Here is a 22,968-nt window from a genome sequence, read left to right on the forward strand (position 1 = left end):
ATTGAGGGGGACCGCATCCAGTACTTTAGGCGATACCCCACAATTCCTTCGTTGAAATGGTTCTTAATTATGTATATAAGGTTTGAAACGCCATCTTACTCTGAATCCGCCATTTTGAAAGATTTGCTTTGGGGAGGATGACATCACCCATATCATGTTTGTGCATGACTTTGTTCGAAAATGGCGTCTGCCTTTTCACCCCTCCTTTGGGTAGACATCCGCATAGGCGAACGATTACGTTTCTGTGGACCAATCAGAAAGCTGAAAAATGATATCATGGTCTCTTAGCCTAGTAGAGTAATGGAAATTCACTCGTGTTGTATGCTGCATAAACTTACCTACATTTCTCTGTCTTTGAAATTTTAAGCTGGAATTTACATGCATATAACTTCACTAGATAATATTTTCTGTAACTTTAAACCAATATACACAATGCTCATTCTATATAGTTTAACTGGAATACTACATTTCTTACTTTTTTACTACTAAGTTGGAGATACTCAGAACTTTTCCTTCTAATGTATTGTACTAACTATTAATGACTGTATTAACTTTTTGGCCAACTATACAAAACTTTGTTGATTCCCTTTTACACGTCTTACTTTTATTCAAAGGATTAACCAAACTATGTCTGACAAATGTAATTTTTACACTTTCCATTTACACATTTACCCTTATATTTAACTTATAAAACATATTCATGCTGTATTTCTGATTCCTTTTTCCCATAATAAATACAGACTTACACATGTTTCTTTATTGTAAGACCTACTGACTTTAAACAAATCTTATAAGGAGCAATAAATTTTCATGGTATGAAGCCCACTCAAACCAATGCATGGAGCATTTCTACCCAGTTAAGTTTAGATACGTACCAATAGTACTTCTTATTTTACTCTACAGATATTTATACATATATACTATTCAGAACACCCTTTTATTCAGTAAGATTCATTTATACTACTAACACAAATTTTGCTAACTCTTTGAAATATTTTACAAAAATATCTTGTACTTTCTTGCACACATCCTACTTAAATCACCAAACATACACTGAACCTTAATTTTTCCTTCATGTGAAAACGTCATTCGGATTCTTAATATGATTCCACCATTTACCGCAGAACTTTATAAACACTACTCTATTTGAACTTATCACAGCCTTACTCTCTTAACAAGGTACAGAAGATTGAATTATATTTCAACTACAGAGAAGAATATCCACATTGTAACATATTATTTTAAATTTGAATTATAGTCACATTTTGTGAAGGAGAACTTAAAGTCTATAATACACATGGAATTAATATTCAGCCATGGAAATGAAACTTTATCGCCTTTTTCCCAATTTGGAATATAAAAATTTGTTAACTTGGAATATTTTTAACTTAACTGAAAAATACCCATATTTCACATTGTCAATAATTTATTTAGCACTGAACTCTTACAGTCTTTCGAGAAAGAAATTTCATTTATCATACCTGACAAATGACTCCTACATAGTTACGATACATTACACGAAATATTGAGTAGAATTCCAAATAATGATCTAACATAGTAATTAAAATAAAAGACCTAACACAAATAATTTTAAGATAGAAATTTCAAACTGACATTGCTTAATAATGAACTTTTACAGCTTTTTTGACATTTAACTTCTCATAGATAGTAAATAAAATTACACACAAATAATTATACAAAATAGGTAATAATGACAGAAAGTCCATATAATGATCTACTATAGTCACCAACTTTAAAAAAATTTAACGCATTTTTTATATGTCATAAGAAAGACCACACTTTTTTGAAAAGCATTATTTTAATTAAACATTGGAACCACACAGTCCTGCGCACATGTATGACAATTTTATTTATCATGAGCATGACAAATAATAAGTAAATAAAATTTTCCCAAAGTACGAAACACATTTCTCTTTTAACTGACTGTACTCTTAAGAAAAATGCAGTATGGAATGCTTAGAACACTCAGCGCCACAGTACCTCAATTCCCCACGCATTGACCAAAATATACACGTACTTTAAAATCAGTTAAACAAATTCAAATGCAAGTATTCAAACAGGAATACTTCACAAATTACATGAAAGATAGCTACACAATGAACTTGAGTGATAAATACAGAAAAGCATGTAAGGACCAAGAAAAAGATGTATTCGAGGAGAACTTTTTAAGATAAACTTGCTCTATTTTTGCCCATGGGTTACATTTTGCATTTCAGATTAAGGAAACATTCAAGATAATTCCTGTATAACTAAGGATTTTATTCGCACTTGTTAGTAATGTAATTTATTAGAACAGTCGCAGACATATAGCACAAGTATGCCATTTCCGCGGAAAACAATTTTCCCAAGCCGGACTTTAACAGTGAAATATAAAATGGAATAAGAAAATGTCATATTTTCAACAAAATTAGTATTTGTGTATGCAAAAACATGAACTTAGTATTTGAGTATGCAAAAACATGAACAAGAAACGAACATTTTTTCTGAAAATGTTCCGAATGGAATAAGTCAGGACTAGTTTCAGGACTAGCGTGAAAAATAATGATGAATTTTTAATTTTATTTTGTCTGTAGTACATTTACTCATGCTAAAATCTTCCATTTTGGTTGACTGTACATTTAGACGCAAGTTGATAAATCAGAGTGATTTTGTGTTTTAAAGCTAAAGATTCAGAAATATTACAACTTCAGAAATAATAGAACTCAAAAGAAAAAAAGATTAAAACGACAAGAGAATATACTGCAAGCAAGCGAACGTGATAAATGACTTTTTTGGGGCTGATTTTCATGAATTCATAGATCGGGTGTAAAATTTTAATGCACTGTATATGAGCTATTTTTCAAATGTATTACGATCACTGTTTTCCAACTTTACATAGACTTTAAGTAAACATTTCATGTTAATTTACCATTTTTCCTGAGATTTATCTACGTATTTACTAAATTTTTGCATTTTGTTTATAATTATAATACCAAAAGGACACAAGAGAACATTTGTTTCTTGAAAACGCCCATATTTTTACCCAACTGTTATTTCTTTCATACCTTCGAAGTAACCTATTAAACACATAGTTATCTTGTATTAACCAGACAGCCGTTGGTCTTGCTAATGTCTGAGTCACAAAGCTAGAGAATTTAAGTAATATTTTCCCAGTACGGAGAACTTCTTACGGCGTTTTTGATGAAAATTGGCCGAATTTAGTAGTTCATTACTGATCTAGAAGTCTTTAACTATTTCTATTAAAAACAAGCACACTCAGAAATTATCTTTAAGATTTTCCATACAGATATATTTGCCTAATTTCATTCCCATTACATTTCCAATAAAATATGATTCATTGCCAGATAGTTAAATGTTCGTTATCACATATGCTCATTACATATGATTTAACAAAAGTACAAACAAATTGGAAGTTAAATGAATATTTCCTGAAATAGTGTACATTTTCATTCCGGAAAGTTTACATGAGTATTTTCATTTTGAAACCTCTAATGTTTTCTTTTCCTGCATTCAAAGTAAATTTTGAGTATAAAATTTTCAGTTGTGACGGAAGTTATTTGTGGGTGGCTGTGATGTGTTCGTGTTTTCATAAACCGTTTTTGTGAAGTACCTTATAGGTAACCTTTAGAACACTTTGAATATTACCATTTTTTACATTACTACCACTGCAAATCATTGAATTTTCAAATATTTTCCTATTTATGGTTTACAATGCCTCGTAAAGTCTGGGGAGCAAATTTTTACTAAATGATTTAATTATTGTGTTACATGTTTGGAAGATTTTAACTTCAACAACACTATCACACTAAACCAGAAGTTAAGAAACGAAATGTAATTTTTATCTTAGTATTCTATGGGGATAGATTAATTTTCTCTGACATTGACGTATTCGTAAGTAGATAATAGAGACTTTTAACCCAGCTCATACAGACTTGGAATATTTTCTCTAAGTCACCACGATCACTGACTTGCATTGTCCTAGACTTTTTCTCGTGAAGTCTATTTTCTTTCATAAAAGTTTATATACTAATTTCATTAGAAACATGTCTAAGAAAATACCTCATCTTCATAAGAAACATCAGCGCTTTGATTGAAATTAATAATAAAATAAGAATCATTGTTTTGTAAATATATTTCTTTTTCTATACTCAAAAGTTTCTTCTTTATCATATTCGAAATGAACAATTAACTGTACATAACTAATATATTGTATTGATGAACCAGAGTTATATTTTAACTTATTGCATTACATTTCAAGTGAATGTGTTTTATTTCCGCTTTTTCCAAAGAATTTCGTAGACACATATGTTCAGTAGAGAATATTTTCCTAACTTAAAAGTATTATTACCAAAATAGAAAAATATGCAAAAGTTTCCTAAAAATTTGTATATTTGTTTTTTTTACAAACATGGGCACGAATGCCCACATTTAATTACTTAATGTGTACTTCCCTAGGTCAGAACTAAAATTTCGAACAAAAATTTTTTAAATAATGTCATATTCCATAAAATTTATGTCTTTGTGATGTCATTGTCTTTTCGCAAACGTTTTGAGAGTAGACGTTTAGACAATTCGAAACTGTTTTCTCTTTGCTATTGGAAACTATTTTATCTTTGCTGTTGGTATATGCCAATGAATTCTCGATACTTTTTTTCTCTTGGTTTATCTTCAGCTTATGAGTTATTTAAATACTTAAAAATATATTTGTAGATCTTTTATGTTCACACTTGTGATAGATTTTTTGGACGTTTTTGGAAAATGTATTTCATTCACGTGAATGAAACTGATATTTTCTTGAAATTTTATTATTCAGAGTATTAGTCAATTATGATAGAATGCCGGATTTGTTCTCTTTATTCAACATTCATATCAACTTCGGTATTCCAAATCCCTCACGCAAAATGTAATTTTTCTATCAGTAATAGGAAGACGAATGGAATAAATGCAGGTTATGCAGACACAAGGTAAAAATCTGGAAGTAAAAGAAATTCTCCAAATCTAGACAATTTAGTAGAATGTGCAAATATTCATCCTATTCGAAGCTTATTTTTTGAATTACATAGAATATAAAATGTAAATTTAATAAAAGGAGATATAATGAAGATCAAGTATTCTGCAAAATCTGGATGGTAATTATACAAAATTAGTCATAAAGCAGGTTTTCATAAAAAGTGGTTCCAGCGGAGAAAACACGCCAGCAATCTCCTGAAACTCTAAGTGGGCATTTGATCTTCGCTCTTACGTAGAATTTACAATTCTACTTAGCTTTTGTAAGAGCAAAGATCAGGTGCTCACTTAGAGCTTCTGGAGACTGCTGGCGTGTTTTCTCCGCTGGAACCACTTTTTATGAAAACCTGCTTTATGACTAATTTTGTATAGTTACCATCCAGATTTTGCAGAATACTTGATCTTCATTATATCTCCTTTTATTAAATTTACATTTTATATTCTATGTAATTCAAAAAATAAGCTTCGAATAGGATGAATATTTGCACATTCTACTAAATTGTCTAGATTTGGAGAATTTCTTTTACTTCCAGATTTTTACCTTGTGTCTGCATAACCTGCATTTATTCCATTCGTCTTCCTATTACTGATAGAAAAATTACATTTTGCGTGAGGGATTTGGAATACCGAAGTTGATATGAATGTTGAATAAAGAGAACAAATCCGGCATTCTATCATAATTGACTAATACTCTGAATAATAAAATTTCAAGAAAATATCAGTTTCATTCACGTGAATGAAATACATTTTCCAAAAACGTCCAAAAAATCTATCACAAGTGTGAACATAAAAGATCTACAAATATATTTTTAAGTATTTAAATAACTCATAAGCTGAAGATAAACCAAGAGAAAAAAAGTATCGAGAATTCATTGGCATATACCAACAGCAAAGATAAAATAGTTTCCAATAGCAAAGAGAAAACAGTTTCGAATTGTCTAAACGTCTACTCTCAAAACGTTTGCGAAAAGACAATGACATCACAAAGACATAAATTTTATGGAATATGACATTATTTAAAAAATTTTTGTTCGAAATTTTAGTTCTGACCTAGGGAAGTACACATTAAGTAATTAAATGTGGGCATTCGTGCCCATGTTTGTAAAAAAAACAAATATACAAATTTTTAGGAAACTTTTGCATATTTTTCTATTTTGGTAATAATACTTTTAAGTTAGGAAAATATTCTCTACTGAACATATGTGTCTACGAAATTCTTTGGAAAAAGCGGAAATAAAACACATTCACTTGAAATGTAATGCAATAAGTTAAAATATAACTCTGGTTCATCAATACAATATATTAGTTATGTACAGTTAATTGTTCATTTCGAATATGATAAAGAAGAAACTTTTGAGTATAGAAAAAGAAATATATTTACAAAACAATGATTCTTATTTTATTATTAATTTCAATCAAAGCGCTGATGTTTCTTATGAAGATGAGGTATTTTCTTAGACATGTTTCTAATGAAATTAGTATATAAACTTTTATGAAAGAAAATAGACTTCACGAGAAAAAGTCTAGGACAATGCAAGTCAGTGATCGTGGTGACTTAGAGAAAATATTCCAAGTCTGTATGAGCTGGGTTAAAAGTCTCTATTATCTACTTACGAATACGTCAATGTCAGAGAAAATTAATCTATCCCCATAGAATACTAAGATAAAAATTACATTTCGTTTCTTAACTTCTGGTTTAGTGTGATAGTGTTGTTGAAGTTAAAATCTTCCAAACATGTAACACAATAATTAAATCATTTAGTAAAAATTTGCTCCCCAGACTTTACGAGGCATTGTAAACCATAAATAGGAAAATATTTGAAAATTCAATGATTTGCAGTGGTAGTAATGTAAAAAATGGTAATATTCAAAGTGTTCTAAAGGTTACCTATAAGGTACTTCACAAAAACGGTTTATGAAAACACGAACACATCACAGCCACCCACAAATAACTTCCGTCACAACTGAAAATTTTATACTCAAAATTTACTTTGAATGCAGGAAAAGAAAACATTAGAGGTTTCAAAATGAAAATACTCATGTAAACTTTCCGGAATGAAAATGTACACTATTTCAGGAAATATTCATTTAACTTCCAATTTGTTTGTACTTTTGTTAAATCATATGTAATGAGCATATGTGATAACGAACATTTAACTATCTGGCAATGAATCATATTTTATTGGAAATGTAATGGGAATGAAATTAGGCAAATATATCTGTATGGAAAATCTTAAAGATAATTTCTGAGTGTGCTTGTTTTTAATAGAAATAGTTAAAGACTTTTAGATCAGTAATGAACTACTAAATTCGGCCAATTTTCATCAAAAACGCCGTAAGAAGTTCTCCGTACTGGGAAAATATTACTTAAATTCTCTAGCTTTGTGACTCAGACATTAGCAAGACCAACGGCTGTCTGGTTAATACAAGATAACTATGTGTTTAATAGGTTACTTCGAAGGTATGAAAGAAATAACAGTTGGGTAAAAATATGGGCGTTTTCAAGAAACAAATGTTCTCTTGTGTCCTTTTGGTATTATAATTATAAACAAAATGCAAAAATTTAGTAAATACGTAGATAAATCTCAGGAAAAATGGTAAATTAACATGAAATGTTTACTTAAAGTATATGTAAAGTTGGAAAACAGTGATCGTAATACATTTGAAAAATAGCTCATATACAGTGCATTAAAATTTTAAACCCGATCTATGAATTCATGAAAATCAGCCCCAAAAAAGTCATTTATCACGTTCGCTTGCTTGCAGTATATTCTCTTGTCGTTTTAATCTTTTTTTCTTTTGAGTTCTATTATTTCTGAAGTTGTAATATTTCTGAATCTTTAGCTTTAAAACACAAAATCACTCTGATTTATCAACTTGCGTCTAAATGTACAGTCAACCAAAATGGAAGATTTTAGCATGAGTAAATGTACTACAGACAAAATAAAATTAAAAATTCATCATTATTTTTCACGCTAGTCCTGAAACTAGTCCTGACTTATTCCATTCGGAACATTTTCAGAAAAAATGTTCGTTTCTTGTTCATGTTTTTGCATACTCAAATACTAAGTTCATGTTTTTGCATACACAAATACTAATTTTGTTGAAAATATGACATTTTCTTATTCCATTTTATATTTCACTGTTAAAGTCCGGCTTGGGAAAACTGTTTTCCGCGGAAATGGCATACTTGTGCTATATGTCTGCGACTGTTCTAATAAATTACATTACTAACAAGTGCGAATAAAATCCTTAGTTATACAGGAATTATCTTGAATGTTCCATAATCTGAAATGCAAAATGTAACCCATGGGCAAAAATAGAGCAAGTTTATCTTAAAAAGTTCTCCTCGAATACATCTTTTTCTTGGTCCTTACATGCTTTTCTGTATTTATCACTCAAGTTCATTGTGTAGCTATCTTTCATGTAATTTGTGAAGTATTCCTGTTTGAATACTTGCATTTGAATTTGTTTAACTGATTTTAAAGTACGTGTATATTTTGGTCAATGCGTGGGGATTTGAGGTACTGTGGCGCTGAGTGTTCTAAGCATTCCATACTGCATTTTTCTTAAGAGTACAGTCAGTTAAAAGAGAAATGTGTTTCGTACTTTGGGAAAATTTTATTTACTTATTATTTGTCATGCTCATGATAAATAAAATTGTCATACATGTGCGCAGGACTGTGTGGTTCCAATGTTTAATTAAAATAATGCTTTTCAAAAAAGTGTGGTCTTTCTTATGACATATAAAAAATGCGTTAAATTTTTTTAAAGTTGGTGACTATAGTAGATCATTATATGGACTTTCTGTCATTATTACCTATTTTGTATAATTATTTGTGTGTAATTTTATTTACTATCTATGAGAAGTTAAATGTCAAAAAAGCTGTAAAAGTTCATTATTAAGCAATGTCAGTTTGAAATTTCTATCTTAAAATTATTTGTGTTAGGTCTTTTATTTTAATTACTATGTTAGATCATTATTTAGAATTCTACTCAATATTTCGTGTAATGTATCATAACTATGTAGGAGTCATTTGTCAGGTATGATAAATGAAATTTCTTTCTCGAAAGACTGTAAGAGTTCAGTGCTAAATAAATTATTGACAATGTGAAATATGGGTATTTTTCAGTTAAGTTAAAAATATTCCAAGTTAACAAATTTTTATATTCCAAATTGGGAAAAAGGCGATAAAGTTTCATTTCCATGGCTGAATATTAATTCCATGTGTATTATAGACTTTAAGTTCTCCTTCACAAAATGTGACTATAATTCAAATTTAAAACAATATGTTACAATGTGGATATTCTTCTCTGTAGTTGAAATATAATTCAATCTTCTGTACCTTGTTAAGAGAGTAAGGCTGTGATAAGTTCAAATAGAGTAGTGTTTATAAAGTTCTGCGGTAAATGGTGGAATCATATTAAGAATCCGAATGACGTTTTCACATGAAGGAAAAATTAAGGTTCAGTTTAAGTTTGGTGATTTAAGTAGGATGTGTGCAAGAAAGTACAAGATATTTTTGTAAAATATTTCAAAGAGTTAGCAAAATTTGTGTTAGTAGTATAAATGAATCTTACTGAATAAAAGGGTGTTCTGAATAGTATATATGTATAAATATCTGTAGTGTAAAATAAGAAGTACTATTGGTACGTATCTAAACTTAACTGGGTAGAAATGCTCCATGCATTGGTTTGAGTGGTCTTCATACCATGAAAATTTATTGCTCCTTATAAGATTTGTTTAAAGTCAGTAGGTCTTACAATAAAGAAACATGTGTAAGTCTGTATTTATTATGGGAAAAAGGAATCAGAAATACAGCATGAATATGTTTTATAAGTTAAATATAAGGGTAAATGTGTAAATGGAAAGTGTAAAAATTACATTTGTCAGACATAGTTTGGTTAATCCTTTGAATAAAGTAAGACGTGTAAAAGGGAATCAACAAAGTTTTGTATAGTTGGCCAAAAAGTTAATACAGTCATTAATAGTTAGTACAATACATTAGAAGGAAAAGTTCTGAGTATCTCCAACTTAGTAGTAAAAAAGTAAGAAATGTAGTATTCCAGTTAAATTATATAGAATGAGCATTGTGTATATTGGTTTAAAGTTACAGAAAATATTATCTAGTGAAGTTATATGCATGTAAATTCCAGCTTAAAATTTCAAAGACAGAGAAATGTAGGTAAGTTTATGCAGCATACAACACGAGTGAATTTCCATTACTCTACTAGGCTAAGAGACCATGATATCATTTTTCAGCTTTCTGATTGGTCCACAGAAACGTATTCGTTCGCCTATGCGGATGTCTACCCAAAGGAGGGGTGAAAAGGCAGACGCCATTTTCGAACAAAGTCATGCACAAACATGATATGGGTGATGTCATCCTCCCCAAAGCAAATCTTTCAAAATGGCGGATTCAGAGTAATATGGCGTTCAAACCAAGATGGCGTTTCAAACCTTATATACATAATTAAGAACCATTTCAACCAAGGAATTGTGGGGTATCGCCTGAAGTACTGGATGCGTTCCCCCTCAATTCCTTTTTATTCTTTTTTGCGGGGACAGCGGGTTCGATTTCCCGTGGAAAGAAAATATATATTACTTCTTCATTTTTTAAAACCATCCTGTTAACTTTAGTAGATGTTATGTACACTAGATGGCGCCAGCAGCAACATGTATTTAAGAAAATCCCCTAATGTTTTAAAAAATATCGTTTTTAACTCATTCGCTGCAAATAATAAAATGATTTTGAAACATTCTTCCCATTAGAAATGAAATCACCCACTTAGAAAAATGTATTGAAAAAAAAAAATAATTAATTTTATAATTTAAAAATATTCATTAAGAAAAATTAAAACTCCAAATGAACAAAAATAAATCAACACATAGAAAAAGAAAAAAATAAATAAAAGGGATGTGAAACACACGTTGAACGCTTTGTCATTTTTTTTCCAAGTACCCATTTTTATACCTCATCGCTAAGTAAACCGTGGGTCAGCGGTTGAAGCGCGTGGCTGCGGATCTCAACATAGTGGGTTCGGGCCTGGCTGGTGATTTTTGAATCTGCGCTCTCCAACAAAAAATAAAACCACGTGATTCAAAATGGCGGCTATTCGAAGATAATTCAATAAATAATTTAAATTAAATAAAACATTAATTAATTTAATAAGTAATTAGAAAGAAAATTAGATTAAAAAATAATCCAACATGGCGGGAGTCATTCAAGATGGAGGATGAAAGACCACGTGTTCCAAAATGGCGGACGAAAAATACGTGATTCAAAATGGTGGACGACAGTCACGTGATCCAACATGGCGGCCAGATAAGAGCATGGTGGGAAGAGGGTGAGTCATTCAAGATGGAGGATGAAAGACCACGTGTTCCAAAATGGCGGACGAAAACCACGGGGTTCAAAATGGTGGATGGCAGTCACGTGACCCAATGTGGCGGCTGTCTAGGCCACGCCCCTTTTCTGTGACGGCACTTCCGCCGCACGAATTACTCTGTTTACTACTAACATCATTAAATTGCATTCGATAGCTGTCAAAATGGATAGTTTCGTTGAAACATGATACCCGAAATTTTTGCGCAATTAGGATAAAAATTTCTTTACTTCGTACAAGGAAGTGAAAATAATAAATTTTGTAAATCCTTTCTGGTCTCTATACTTATGTTTAGGAGTATTTTATACTGATTATAAAAAATTGAATGTAAAAAGCGTAATTTCCGTATGATGAAAATTAACCGATATATAATTTTAAAAGAAAAATCATAATCAGGGACTGTGGACAAATTGAAGAGTGCAATTTTGTTTTTGCACGTAATTAAGAGTAAAATATTAGTTTTGAAAAAGGTTTCTGATGTTAATAGATTAAATGACGGGCATATCTATGCGGATTATCATGCAAAGTATTGAAGAATATAGTTTTCTTTCAAAAAGGCGATCTTGCTCAAAGAATCTTATAGAATTTGTATTTTAGAAAACATGGTCTCGCATCAGTATTGTCACAACCCATGTTTAAAGTGACCATACGTCCCGAATTTCCCGGGACAGTCCCGCATTTTCAATCCCTGTCCCGATAATTTACGACTCGTTTTTTTATCCCGAATTTATAGCATTTATCCCGAATTTTCCCGAAAAGCAGTAGTGTGAGAGCATAAAAGTTTAAATGCATAGATTTATTTAAGTATTGCAGATTGTAAACTGAGAGTATACAAGCATTAAGAGACGCGCTATATCGCCCGCATAAGCAAGGGATTCCCCACCTAGCGTTTCTTTACCTTAGAAAAATTGCAGTGGGAGAGTTTTAATTTCTCATTCCCGTATTTCTCTCCCCAGATACCCAACATACACGGAATTTATACTCCCAGCTCAGTTGCAGTTCAGACTTTCACTTACAGACAGCACTGCAATTTTGAATTGATATATTAATTCGATTATGATTTGAATTTATAATATATACATATATGCTTTAATTATGAATGGTGCATTATATACATTAGTATGTATCATACACTTGCATGATATTACACGGCATCTAAAAATAATTCTTTTGCCATTTGCTGAAAATTTCATTGTAGATATATCCATCTAAAATCATCTATATTTTGTCACGTTTAGATCGTAGAAATTTTACTCTTAAAAAAAAAAAAAAAAAAAAAAAAAAAAAAAAATCTGCCCGAAACGATGACGTGTGATGACGTTTCCCGTTTGGAGATATATTTCTTATTTATCAGTAAGGCATTACATATGTGCGAAGGGTATGTTTTACTGCATTTTAATTTAATATATTATTTACTTTTAATATGAATTTTTTAGTATTGTTTTTTAGTAATTTTAGTTTTTTTAGTAATAGTTTTGTTTAAGAATGAATACTGAGTTTTGATTTATTCTTTAGTTATTAAAAATATAATTTATTTGTTTTTATTTATATATATGTTTCGACCTACATACTACCTCCATCACGATAACAATCATAATAAAATAATTTATTCGTAAATAAAAATATTTAAAAAAAAAACTCATATATATGGCGTCCCGAATTGCAAACTTCGAAATCTGGTCACCTTACCCAAGTTGCGACGTTATTTTCTAGAATAAAAATTAAGATATTTCTAATTTAATGAGTTTTTTTTAAATGATGATTATTAGATTGATACTATAGTAATAAAGTCGCATGAGACTATTAATAACGTATTTTCAGCGTTTGAAAAACTTATATTAAACTAGTTCCGTAAAAATGTGTAACAAAATTATAAATTTAGAATGTTATACTTTTCTGAATAGGAAATATACATATGTGTGTAAGAAAAATAAACAGTATGAAGATAAATTATAATTTAAATTAGCAGCGTAAATTAATTCCCCCCCTGTATTCTAAAAATAGTAATTGCCCTTTGCACTACTAATCCATGTCACATGACTCTTACATGTGACATGAAGGTTGTAAATGAAAAGTGAAACAGCCAATAATAATTTTACAGCAGTTTTATCATCAAACCAAAATGCTGAAAACCAAAACTAAGTTTGAATTAAGATCTCATCCTGAACATAACGCATTCGCTTTCTTTCAGGATGAGATCAGGCGTGTATGTACGCGGTCTACTGCTGTTTTCTTATTATAAATAATGTATTAAAATGTAAAAATTTTTAAATAGGCACCTCATTGTTTGTAGCCTCAACATGTTTAATGAAAATAAAATGAAGTTTTAGTCTGCCTCGGCTATCAGTTTCCTATTCATTATGTACTAGCATTCTATGCAATCAAAATTCTTGTTCTTCAATTACGGATTCAACTTTCTTACGTTCTACATCATCAATATTGCAAAGTCCTTTTTATTATAATATATATATATATCGATATATATATGTCTTCAAAATTAGCTCTCCTTCAAAATTAGCGTGGAGTGAGGCTGTAGCAACCATCCTTCCATGAAATTACATGGACCAGACAACAACAACAGAGATGCCTTCGGTGAATAAATTGCGCTTCTTTTCAGTAATACGAAATTGATAAAAGTGCTTTAGTTTTCAGCTTAGCATGATGCCTTCGATTTAAATTACAATTTTATGGATTTGATTTAGCAATTTTGGGAAAGCATATTAATTGGTGTTTAAAAGTATGTAAAATGTAAGAAGATTTTCTCTTCGCTAAATGATTTCGCAATCATAAAAAATGTGTCAGTCCATTTAATGTTGTTACTTTGGTTTAGAATATGCTAAGCATGTTTCATATTTTTGAAGTAAATTATTCATCTAGCATATATCTAGTATATAAAGAAATCATTTGCATTGTGATCGAATTGCAAATTCGTAACTTTTTATTACATTGAATTTAAAATATATAGCGCTTTTATGAAAATTAAAAATAGTATCAGAAATATAAATTTAAATAACTGTTTTTGAATTATATAAGTAAAGAATTTTAATAATATTTTTAGGGAAGATTATTAAATTGTATTGTAATTAAAAAGTGAAATAGATAAGAAAAAAGTAATTTCAAGTTAAGGTGGACAAATATTATAATGATGTAATGAATAATCAATCGTATGTTAAATTTAAGGTACGTTCAGGGAGCACTGGCTCAGAAACAGAGGCCTAGTACTACCTCTGTTTCATTTTCCTTTTGCCTTCCTCATATGAGATAATGTTGAAAGCTCTCATTTTATGGCTCAGTGTAATTTTTGATATTTTTTTTTATGAAATGCATTAGTGTAGTTCACAAAGGCAAGCCCTTAGCCGCTGGTGCAGGACAAACACACCAGTTAGTTCAAATGGATATCCTGCTGTTGTTGGCTGGTCCACTTGCAAATGTGTTAAAGCTAAGAACACAAAAGATCAGTCAAAACGTCACAAGAGGGCCTCATTTTCAATCTGCTTGTATAAACGCCTTGTAGAACATTTGCTACACAGAATAGCCCCAAAATAAATTCCTTTATTAGGTTAAAATCAATTTAATATTAACATATTCGAAATAAGCAGTTTCCATTAAGTTAATGAAACTGAAGAAGGCGATGAAACTTCGTGTTTTTCCTGAGACAAAACAAAAGAAACGAAAAACGAAGGAATTGAGACGATCTGTTTGGGATGGAAAAGGTTCACCACGGACACTTCAAAAATTTCAGCTTCAGAAATCTTAAGCAAAGAGTAAATTGATGACTTTTTTCGACTGGAAAGAGATAATTCACAATAATTATTTTCTGTGGGAGAGAGAAAAGGCAAATTTCATATTTTATAAAGACGTATTCTAAAAGAATTTAGCGTTCTATGTCTAAGAAAACTCAATCAAATAACTGACTTCTACTGCAGGAAAACGCGCCAAGAAATTCCATTCTCGCCAAACAGCTGCTAATAAATTAAAACGTCACAATTATTCATCAGATTTGGCCCTTGCAGATTGCTTTTCTTTCCCTAAAATGAAATCTCATGTCAAGGTCATTACTTTAATAATAAAACACAGACTCAGAAAATCGCAACTATACGACCTTTTTCTGTTAAGAGTGCCATTTTGCGTCAAACATAAATCGTAACGCGAAATGTAACTCTAACGATATGTGGTAAACTTCATGGAAAAAAAAAAAAAAAAAAAGTATAATTACAGTAATGTATCATATAATAGAATATAACATACATAATGTTTAATGTTCGACATGCCGAATCTGTGATGTTACTTTAAGCGAAGACGGACTCCTGTTTACATAAACTTTCTGCGTGCACAATGATCTGTTTTCGCTTAAAAGAATCACCGAATGGCACAAGCTCGGCGGTTTGCTCACATGTAATGCTGCACAGTTCTTCCTGATAAAACAGGCTACTACATTTCAAATTATATAAACAAACTACCACATTTGACGCTTGTCGCCCCGTTAACAGAAAAGTGCCAAATTTTATAAATATTAAAATACATCTCTTGGGTTCGTTGTTTCAATAAAGAAAACAAAATAACAAAAAACACTTATTGACAATACTTGCTTTTAAGCAATCAATAAATCTAACAATTTATCGCTGGGATAGCGCGCTGTTTCCAGCTCGTGAAGTGTTGCCAATAGGCACATAACTTTAAATATTCTGACGGGGTCTTTTAAACAAGACGATGTTATAAGAGATAAGAGTAACATATTTAATTTAGTAGTGGCAAATAGGCAAACCTGAAGAGTGTATTTTGTCGAAAATTAACTGGCCTTAGCTGGGCTGTAACAGATAATATCAAGAGCGTCATTTCTCACGGAACGGGGGAAAAAAAGAAAGAAAAAGAAAAAAAAAAAAAAAAAAATCCTTCCGAATGTATTATAATTTTTTTTTTTTCGAATTTTTATATTATTGTAATTTACAAAGAGCTTCGATAATATTTCTGTTTTTGGAAGTTTGGTAGGACTTTCGGGGCTCTTTTAGCGCAGCCCAAATTATAATTGACGTATAATCTAACGTATCGTGAAACTTATATACTTAAAGGTCAACTTTAGCTTAGATCCACTGATGGGATCTAAGCTATCAGTGGTTGATCCACTGATCCATCAGTGGTTGAGTAAAGACTGTTGAAAGCTGGTAATTCGATCCCGATCAGGTGAACGGGCTGGCTGCATCGTTGGTTTTCGTGATGTGTAACATGAACACAAGCCAGGTTCCCTTACAAAGTCCTCCACGAAAGCATCCTTCCTATAAAGCAGATGCATTTCGGAATTTTTCTATATTCAATATCTATCTCCAGGACAGATCACAACGCACTCTTTTTAATACAAATACACTATGATCACTTTTACATTAATCAAGAAGTATTTTTTTTATAGAATAAAATCATAAAAAGGAGTTAATTAAAAGCAATGGAAATGTTTTGTTTTCACATTGACCGATCTTAGTTTACTTCGCCGTTTCAATTATAAGGGTCTATCCTCCACCTCCAGAAGTTGTAATGCTATTTTTTCCTCCGTTTATTATTATTATTTACTTAGTACTAACTTTTCTCATACCTTTTTTTTATGTATATTACCATTTTTAAATGTATAATTCATTTAACACAGGCACACCAGTGGCCGAACGAAAGAGAACTACTGAAGACACGATGGTGCAAGCCGGCTGGTTCTACTGGATTTCGTGCTATTCTCCGTGTGTGAAATGCATAAGAGTCGGTTTTCCGTAGAAAGCCTAACACCGAGGCATTCCTTCATCACTTGACCATAACTGATAAAACATTAACAAATCCAAGATATACTTTACTTAGGATTACACAATTTTATATTTTTGATATATGCTCCACAAATTATGAAACAGAATAAAATGTACATAAATTAATGTATTAAAGATATCCTATTTTACTACATATATGTTTACGTCGGGTTAAAAAAATTACTTTGCATTATTATAGGCATTTAGCTAGTTTAAAATAAAATGGATTATCCAAAATCTATCCGCTGAAACCATTAGGGCGGCTGAAGTGATATAAATATAACTGAACTTTGATAGATCACCAGCGGCCAAGTGGTAAAGTCCGTTGAATACTGATAGTTCGGTCCGGAGTTCAAACCTCGGCGAAAGGGCTGACTGCATTTGCGTTTTCCTCCTGCGTATTTTGGATACAAGCCTTTCTTTCTTTTAAAAGGTCCTCTCTTTCCATATATAGTCTTAATGGCGGAGTGCGTAATAATAATAATAATAAAAGAGAATTCTGATAATTCGTCCGCATTTGATAGTTGGCAGTATAGAGTTTTTTTTTTTTTTTTAATCTACGTGCAGTATAAATACGTGTCGGTTAACTTCATCCACTTTGTTGAAATCAATAACCATGCTACTATGGCACGTTTATCTTAATTTACTGTCACTACCTGCTTATGTTCTGCGCAAAATCAAATAAATGCGAGTTTAATTATATAGCCAACTCATTCATACCAAGAAAGCTTCATGTATACTCTAAGCAGCAATTGAGTATTTAAAAAATATTCCAATTTCATTCTCTTTACTTCATTTATTCTAACTACTCATATGTAGTACATATATACTTACGGTACTGTGTAAAATGAAAATTCTTTTCTTTTGAAAGCTTAGAAACGCGACTTTTACTTCCTCGATCGATTTAACTTATCATTCTTGCGCTTTTGCCACGTATATGTAAATACACGGAACATCGTTTGCACACTTGACCGAACCCTAAACATTGCCTAAGTGAAGGCATTTTGACGATAATGTAAAGCACATGAAAAATGCCTCAGCAGTCCGTTTAAATAATGGGCAATCTGAAAGAAATTTTGAATGAATTAAGTTTGCACTTAATAATATTTAAGTAAATCAATATTAATAAAAATTCGTTTAAAGTTTCGAATGAACATTTTCATACGATTTTGTACAGTGGTAATATCGAGATAAAAATGGAGCGTTTACAGCATTTTCATAACAGACATGAAGTTATGCTAAATCAACAATTTATCCATATGCATATAAGGTAAATCTTATCGGCGCACACGTTTTCTCTTAAATACGGGATGAAATGTGTTATCACGATACCTAAACCTACACTTCCAAACTGCGGAGAGAACTGAACGAATTTGATGCCTGCTCTCAGCCAACGTCGCCACTTGGCGTCCGCAGCACTCCTTTGGCATTACGCAACAAAAAGTAGTTCTTATGGAAGGGCGACTTTGTATTAATGCGCAAAAATGGCGCTGCCCTTGTGAGAGAGTATACTTGCTGTCGGGTAGATGCAGAAATTCAACCGTTTTCGGTTAATGTATAATGGATTCGACGAAGAATATATTATCCAGATTACTTCAGCTAACTCCTATCGACTTTAAGGATGAAAACGATGAGGTAAAAGTAATTTTGCATTCTTTGTCAGAGTTCACTTTATGGACCATTGCTGGGCTCATGGAGTGCCATTCATTGTTCCTTTCTCATCGTTGAGTGCGCATAGGAAGTAGACATGTGACAGTAGTTTTCAAAGCGTCTAAGAGATGGCGCTGATTTTATAACTTATTCACGAGTTTAACTTCATATGGGTTTCTATTATAATAACCGGGATTTAATATTTATTCTTCTTATTTTGTTACACTCATTCTAATTTCTTTTTTTATATCTGTTTAATTTTTTGACTTCTTAAAGTAATTGGATTTTATTAAATTATGTTAGAAACGAGTTTTCACACATGTTTTTTCAAATGTCTTGAGGTACATACATGTGACTTTTCTTGTATTATATAAATATGCTGATTTTGAAAAATCAGCGTAAAATTTTACTATTTCTATCATTTAATATTTATTTTTCCGCTCATGATTTTATATATCATATTTCGTACATAAGTTTGCACGTGCTTCTGGAACAAATAATAACTTTAATTTCCTTACTCCTTATAAAAGTTTTCCGTTTAAAAAATATATTCTCGATCATAGCAAAATGAATAAAAACGTATGTATAAAATATTTTTGAAATAGTTAATGTGTGTTGAAAAACGTACTTTAATTGAGATCTGAATTTAAATGCCGGAGCGTAAATGAAGTTAAAATATTTTGGCGCTGATTTTGCTATAATAATGGTAAATCAGTATTAGTAAGCAATCGTAATCTGAAGGGGCATTTTTAAGATATTGGTAAGTCAGTGAGTGGAAGGGAAATCATAAAGCTAAAGGAAAATTAACTGGGCAAAAATGTCACCGTAATTTTGATGCATAACTGAGAAATGTTAAAGGAATAATTTGGAATGTTGGTGAATTTAAATAATCATAGAGTTCTGGAGAATGAAAATATATATTTGCATGCAGTCTATGAGAAGATAACTGAAACGTTAATGATATGAAGTAAAGATTGCCATATATGCATTTTGTGTGGTAAAGTTTTAGTCATATTTATTTATTTTTAAGTCTAAAGGATGTGATTACAGTGCCAGTTTAGAATTTGCAAGAAAATATTACACCATTTAGAAAGAAGTATTTTTTCAAGCATTCTTAAAAATTTTAAAATTTAATTTTTAGAAAATTAAAATCTAAATAATACAGTTGATTGTGTTGCTTTCAGATTGCATACATTGCAACATGAAAATATAGTTTAGTACTTTTGTGTGTTTCTCTATATGTCAGTAATTTAATGCAGAAGTAGGAAAAATGTTACTTTTCATAGGATCGGAGGCAGGCAGAATTGTAGCTAAGGTTTTCAGCACCTGTAAATAACTGAAGATTTCGTGGCCTCTAGTTTGCCAAGAATGGAAAACATTTAATTAAAAAATTTCGCATCCGGGACAAATGTATCCATGTATCTATACCACTAGTGGCAGATATATGCTTGCTTAAGTTAAATGTAAAGTGTGCTTTTTATTTTATCATAATACTAAATCAAAAATACTTTAAGATAAATTCTAATAAATTCTAATTAGGCTAATGTTTAGTTTAAAATATGCTGTAGTAACAATAAGCAGTTCTATATTATATTAGTCAGTATATGATATGTGGTTTAAAGTAATAAAACGAAAAATTAATTTTTTTTCAAAAAATTTTGCTATTTGATGAAGCCATTTAATTAACTTTTTTGAGCTATTAAAGGTATATAAATTAATGAGGATGCAAAGCAGCTTAATTTAAAGCCATGTACAACTGCTTTAACTCCCTAGTGATCGTATAATTTTGAACAAAATGGTAAAAAAGTGCCTATTTTTTATTCAAGAGAATTATAAAAAAAATATGTATATGAACAATATATGTATTCATTTTTCATGTTTGGAATTTTTTTAAACTTGAAATCAAGGGTACTGCCATCTGGTATATAATATAAAAACAAAACTTTTTCTGTGTGTAAGAAATAGATTGTTTTTAATCTTTTTGGTTTGTTTCTTTTGAACACTCCAGCCTGAACATATCACAGGTGCAAGAAAATAGATGGCGAAACTTCACCCCATGATTTTGACGGGAGCGAGAAGGATGGGGTTAGTTAGAAAAATTAACCAAAGTTCCATTTACTGCTATTTAATTAATAATGTTAGCCTGGAGTTGCCAGGTCAAGAAACTTTCATAAGTAGCTGTTTGGTTGTTTATATTAGCACATTTGTAGTGCTTTTTTCCTATGTGCTTAAATTAAACTGAAGAAGATGTAGTGCAGTATTTAACATATTCAGTGCCATTTGTATCCAAGTGCATGCAACATACACAGTACAAAGTCTGAAATCCGGACATCCAATATTCAGAATGATCTAGTATCTGAACATCATGACCACCGGCAGTTTTGTTTTCTTCTGCTAAATTTAGAAAATAAGAATGTAACAGAAAAAAAAAAAAAAAAAAGTGAACTGTAAAAGTCCCAATTAGCTGAGATTCCCGTATGTCAGTTTAATGGCAATACATAGACTGATGAACACTTGGATATTTGTATACATCTGGCATTCAGCTCTTTCCAATTATCTCATGAAGAGGCCTGATGAATTAAAGGTTTCATAGATAGTTCTTAAGAAAATCTGGAAAAGTGAAGTACTTTCATCTGTGAGAGTCAGTCCATTCTGAAAAGGCGATATGGTCAGCACAGGACACTGGGACTGGGAAGGGAGGCTGGCATCTGGCGTGAGCTGTGGGTACGTGATCTGGGAGAAGCAACCTTAAATATTGTTTAGTACCTGAAACTTTACTTTGTGAGTAAAGTCCGGTATTCAAATAATTATTTATTTACTCTCAACAAACGGAAGGTCATCAGATAACAACATTTGTTTAGCAGCTTTTAATTGCTTTTGTTTTTTTAAGGAATTATAATATTGATTGATGTTAACTGTGATCTTACCTCCTGCCCTTGAGTTATTATGGAGGGAGTGAGGATTGTTTTTTTAACTGACCTAAACAATAAGTGAAGTGCCAAGACATACTATTTTATTTGAACTGGGTGTTGCTTGTACAGGTTGTCGTTTGTTGACATAGTAGTGGAGAGAAAAGAAAGAACTAGATTCTGAAGAATTTAAATTTATTTCACAGGACAAATTGTGCTTTTTTTTAACTTTCTAATTTGACCTAGCTTATTATTCATTGCAGAGTATTATTATTATTATTACAAATATCTTATTAAAATTAAAGTCTGAATTTTTATATATATCAAAAACATTTTCTAATTCTATATTTAGGAGCTGCAGAATGAAAGCATATTTGGTACTAGTCTTCTGTGGGAGCTGCAATGTAATTCAGCTTAAGGGACTTTTGTTTCAAAATTAGACAAAATAATGACTTGTTTTGACATAGCTTTTAAATGTTGTAAAAGTGGAAATTTCGGTGAATCTTCGGATTAGGGTAACTTGGCGAAAATTTGACGACCAACCCTGCTACAGCAACCTGCAAGTTTTTTTCTGGGACTTCGGCGATTCCGGATTATCGATTTTTGTGGATTATAGATCATCAGTTTAAATCTAGTAAAATGGCATGCAGAAATTATAAAATTAAAAATATGTAACCGTAATTTATGAAATAAAGAACAATTATGATCTAAAGGGTATTTCTCTCAATGTAATATGTTGCTTCGTTTTATGTGATAATACTTTCTCTTTAATTCTATAAACAGACAAAATTTCTTGTTCAGTTACAAACTTCCGCGGTTCAAATCCTATAATTGCTCTGTCGAGAATACCGACTAATTTGTCAATCAAAATTTTTACGTTTTCAATAACCGCTGTGTCACTTTCTTCTCTCTCGGAAGCGAATTATAATGACGAGGAATTTGATTTAAATCATATCAAAGATGGAGTACATCGAGATGAAGTACTACGTTTAGTAAGGAATTATAAGCCGAATAAAATAAAAACATCTGCCCTGAAGATAAGGATAGTGCTGACAGATCAACTACCAATTCATTGCGCGCCGTGGCGTTCCCCCCCAAAGGATATGCCTTTATCCATTTTTTGCAGCAATTCGACTTTTTGTTTAATGGACTTCGAAACATACTTTCTCTTTGTAGATCCTTTACATATTAGTAAATATATATCGGAAATTCTA

The 22,968-nt window shown here is 31.0% G+C and overlaps 1 protein-coding gene and 1 long non-coding RNA gene across 4 annotated transcripts in view; both read left to right on the forward strand.

Moving 5' to 3' along the window:
• The first annotated feature begins 18,661 nt into the window (after positions 1 to 18,661).
• The window catches only part of IntS3 (integrator complex subunit 3), a 136,938-nt gene continuing 132,631 nt past the window's right edge, over positions 18,662 to 22,968 (forward strand). For both annotated transcript variants that reach the window (XM_035353568.2, XM_035353569.2), the window contains exon 1: positions 18,662 to 18,830. In XM_035353568.2, coding sequence (XP_035209459.1) covers positions 18,756 to 18,830 — 75 coding nt within the window. In that variant the 5' untranslated portion in view covers positions 18,662 to 18,755. The remainder of the gene's footprint in view (positions 18,831 to 22,968) is intronic.
• LOC146998372 (uncharacterized) lies at positions 18,845 to 22,466 on the forward strand. 2 transcript variants are annotated; one of them, XR_015039394.1, is made up of 2 exons: positions 18,845 to 19,186; positions 22,107 to 22,466. It is a non-coding gene; the product is annotated as an uncharacterized LOC146998372 (long non-coding RNA). The 2 variants fall into 2 exon arrangements; XR_015039395.1 differs by lacking the exon at positions 18,845 to 19,186 and adding an exon at positions 19,240 to 19,424.

The sequence above is a fragment of the Stegodyphus dumicola genome, chromosome 2 (assembly GCF_044657685.1).
Source record: "Stegodyphus dumicola isolate Sdum_Otavi_A_Nest chromosome 2, ASM4465768v1".
NCBI lineage: Eukaryota > Metazoa > Arthropoda > Arachnida > Araneae > Eresidae > Stegodyphus > Stegodyphus dumicola.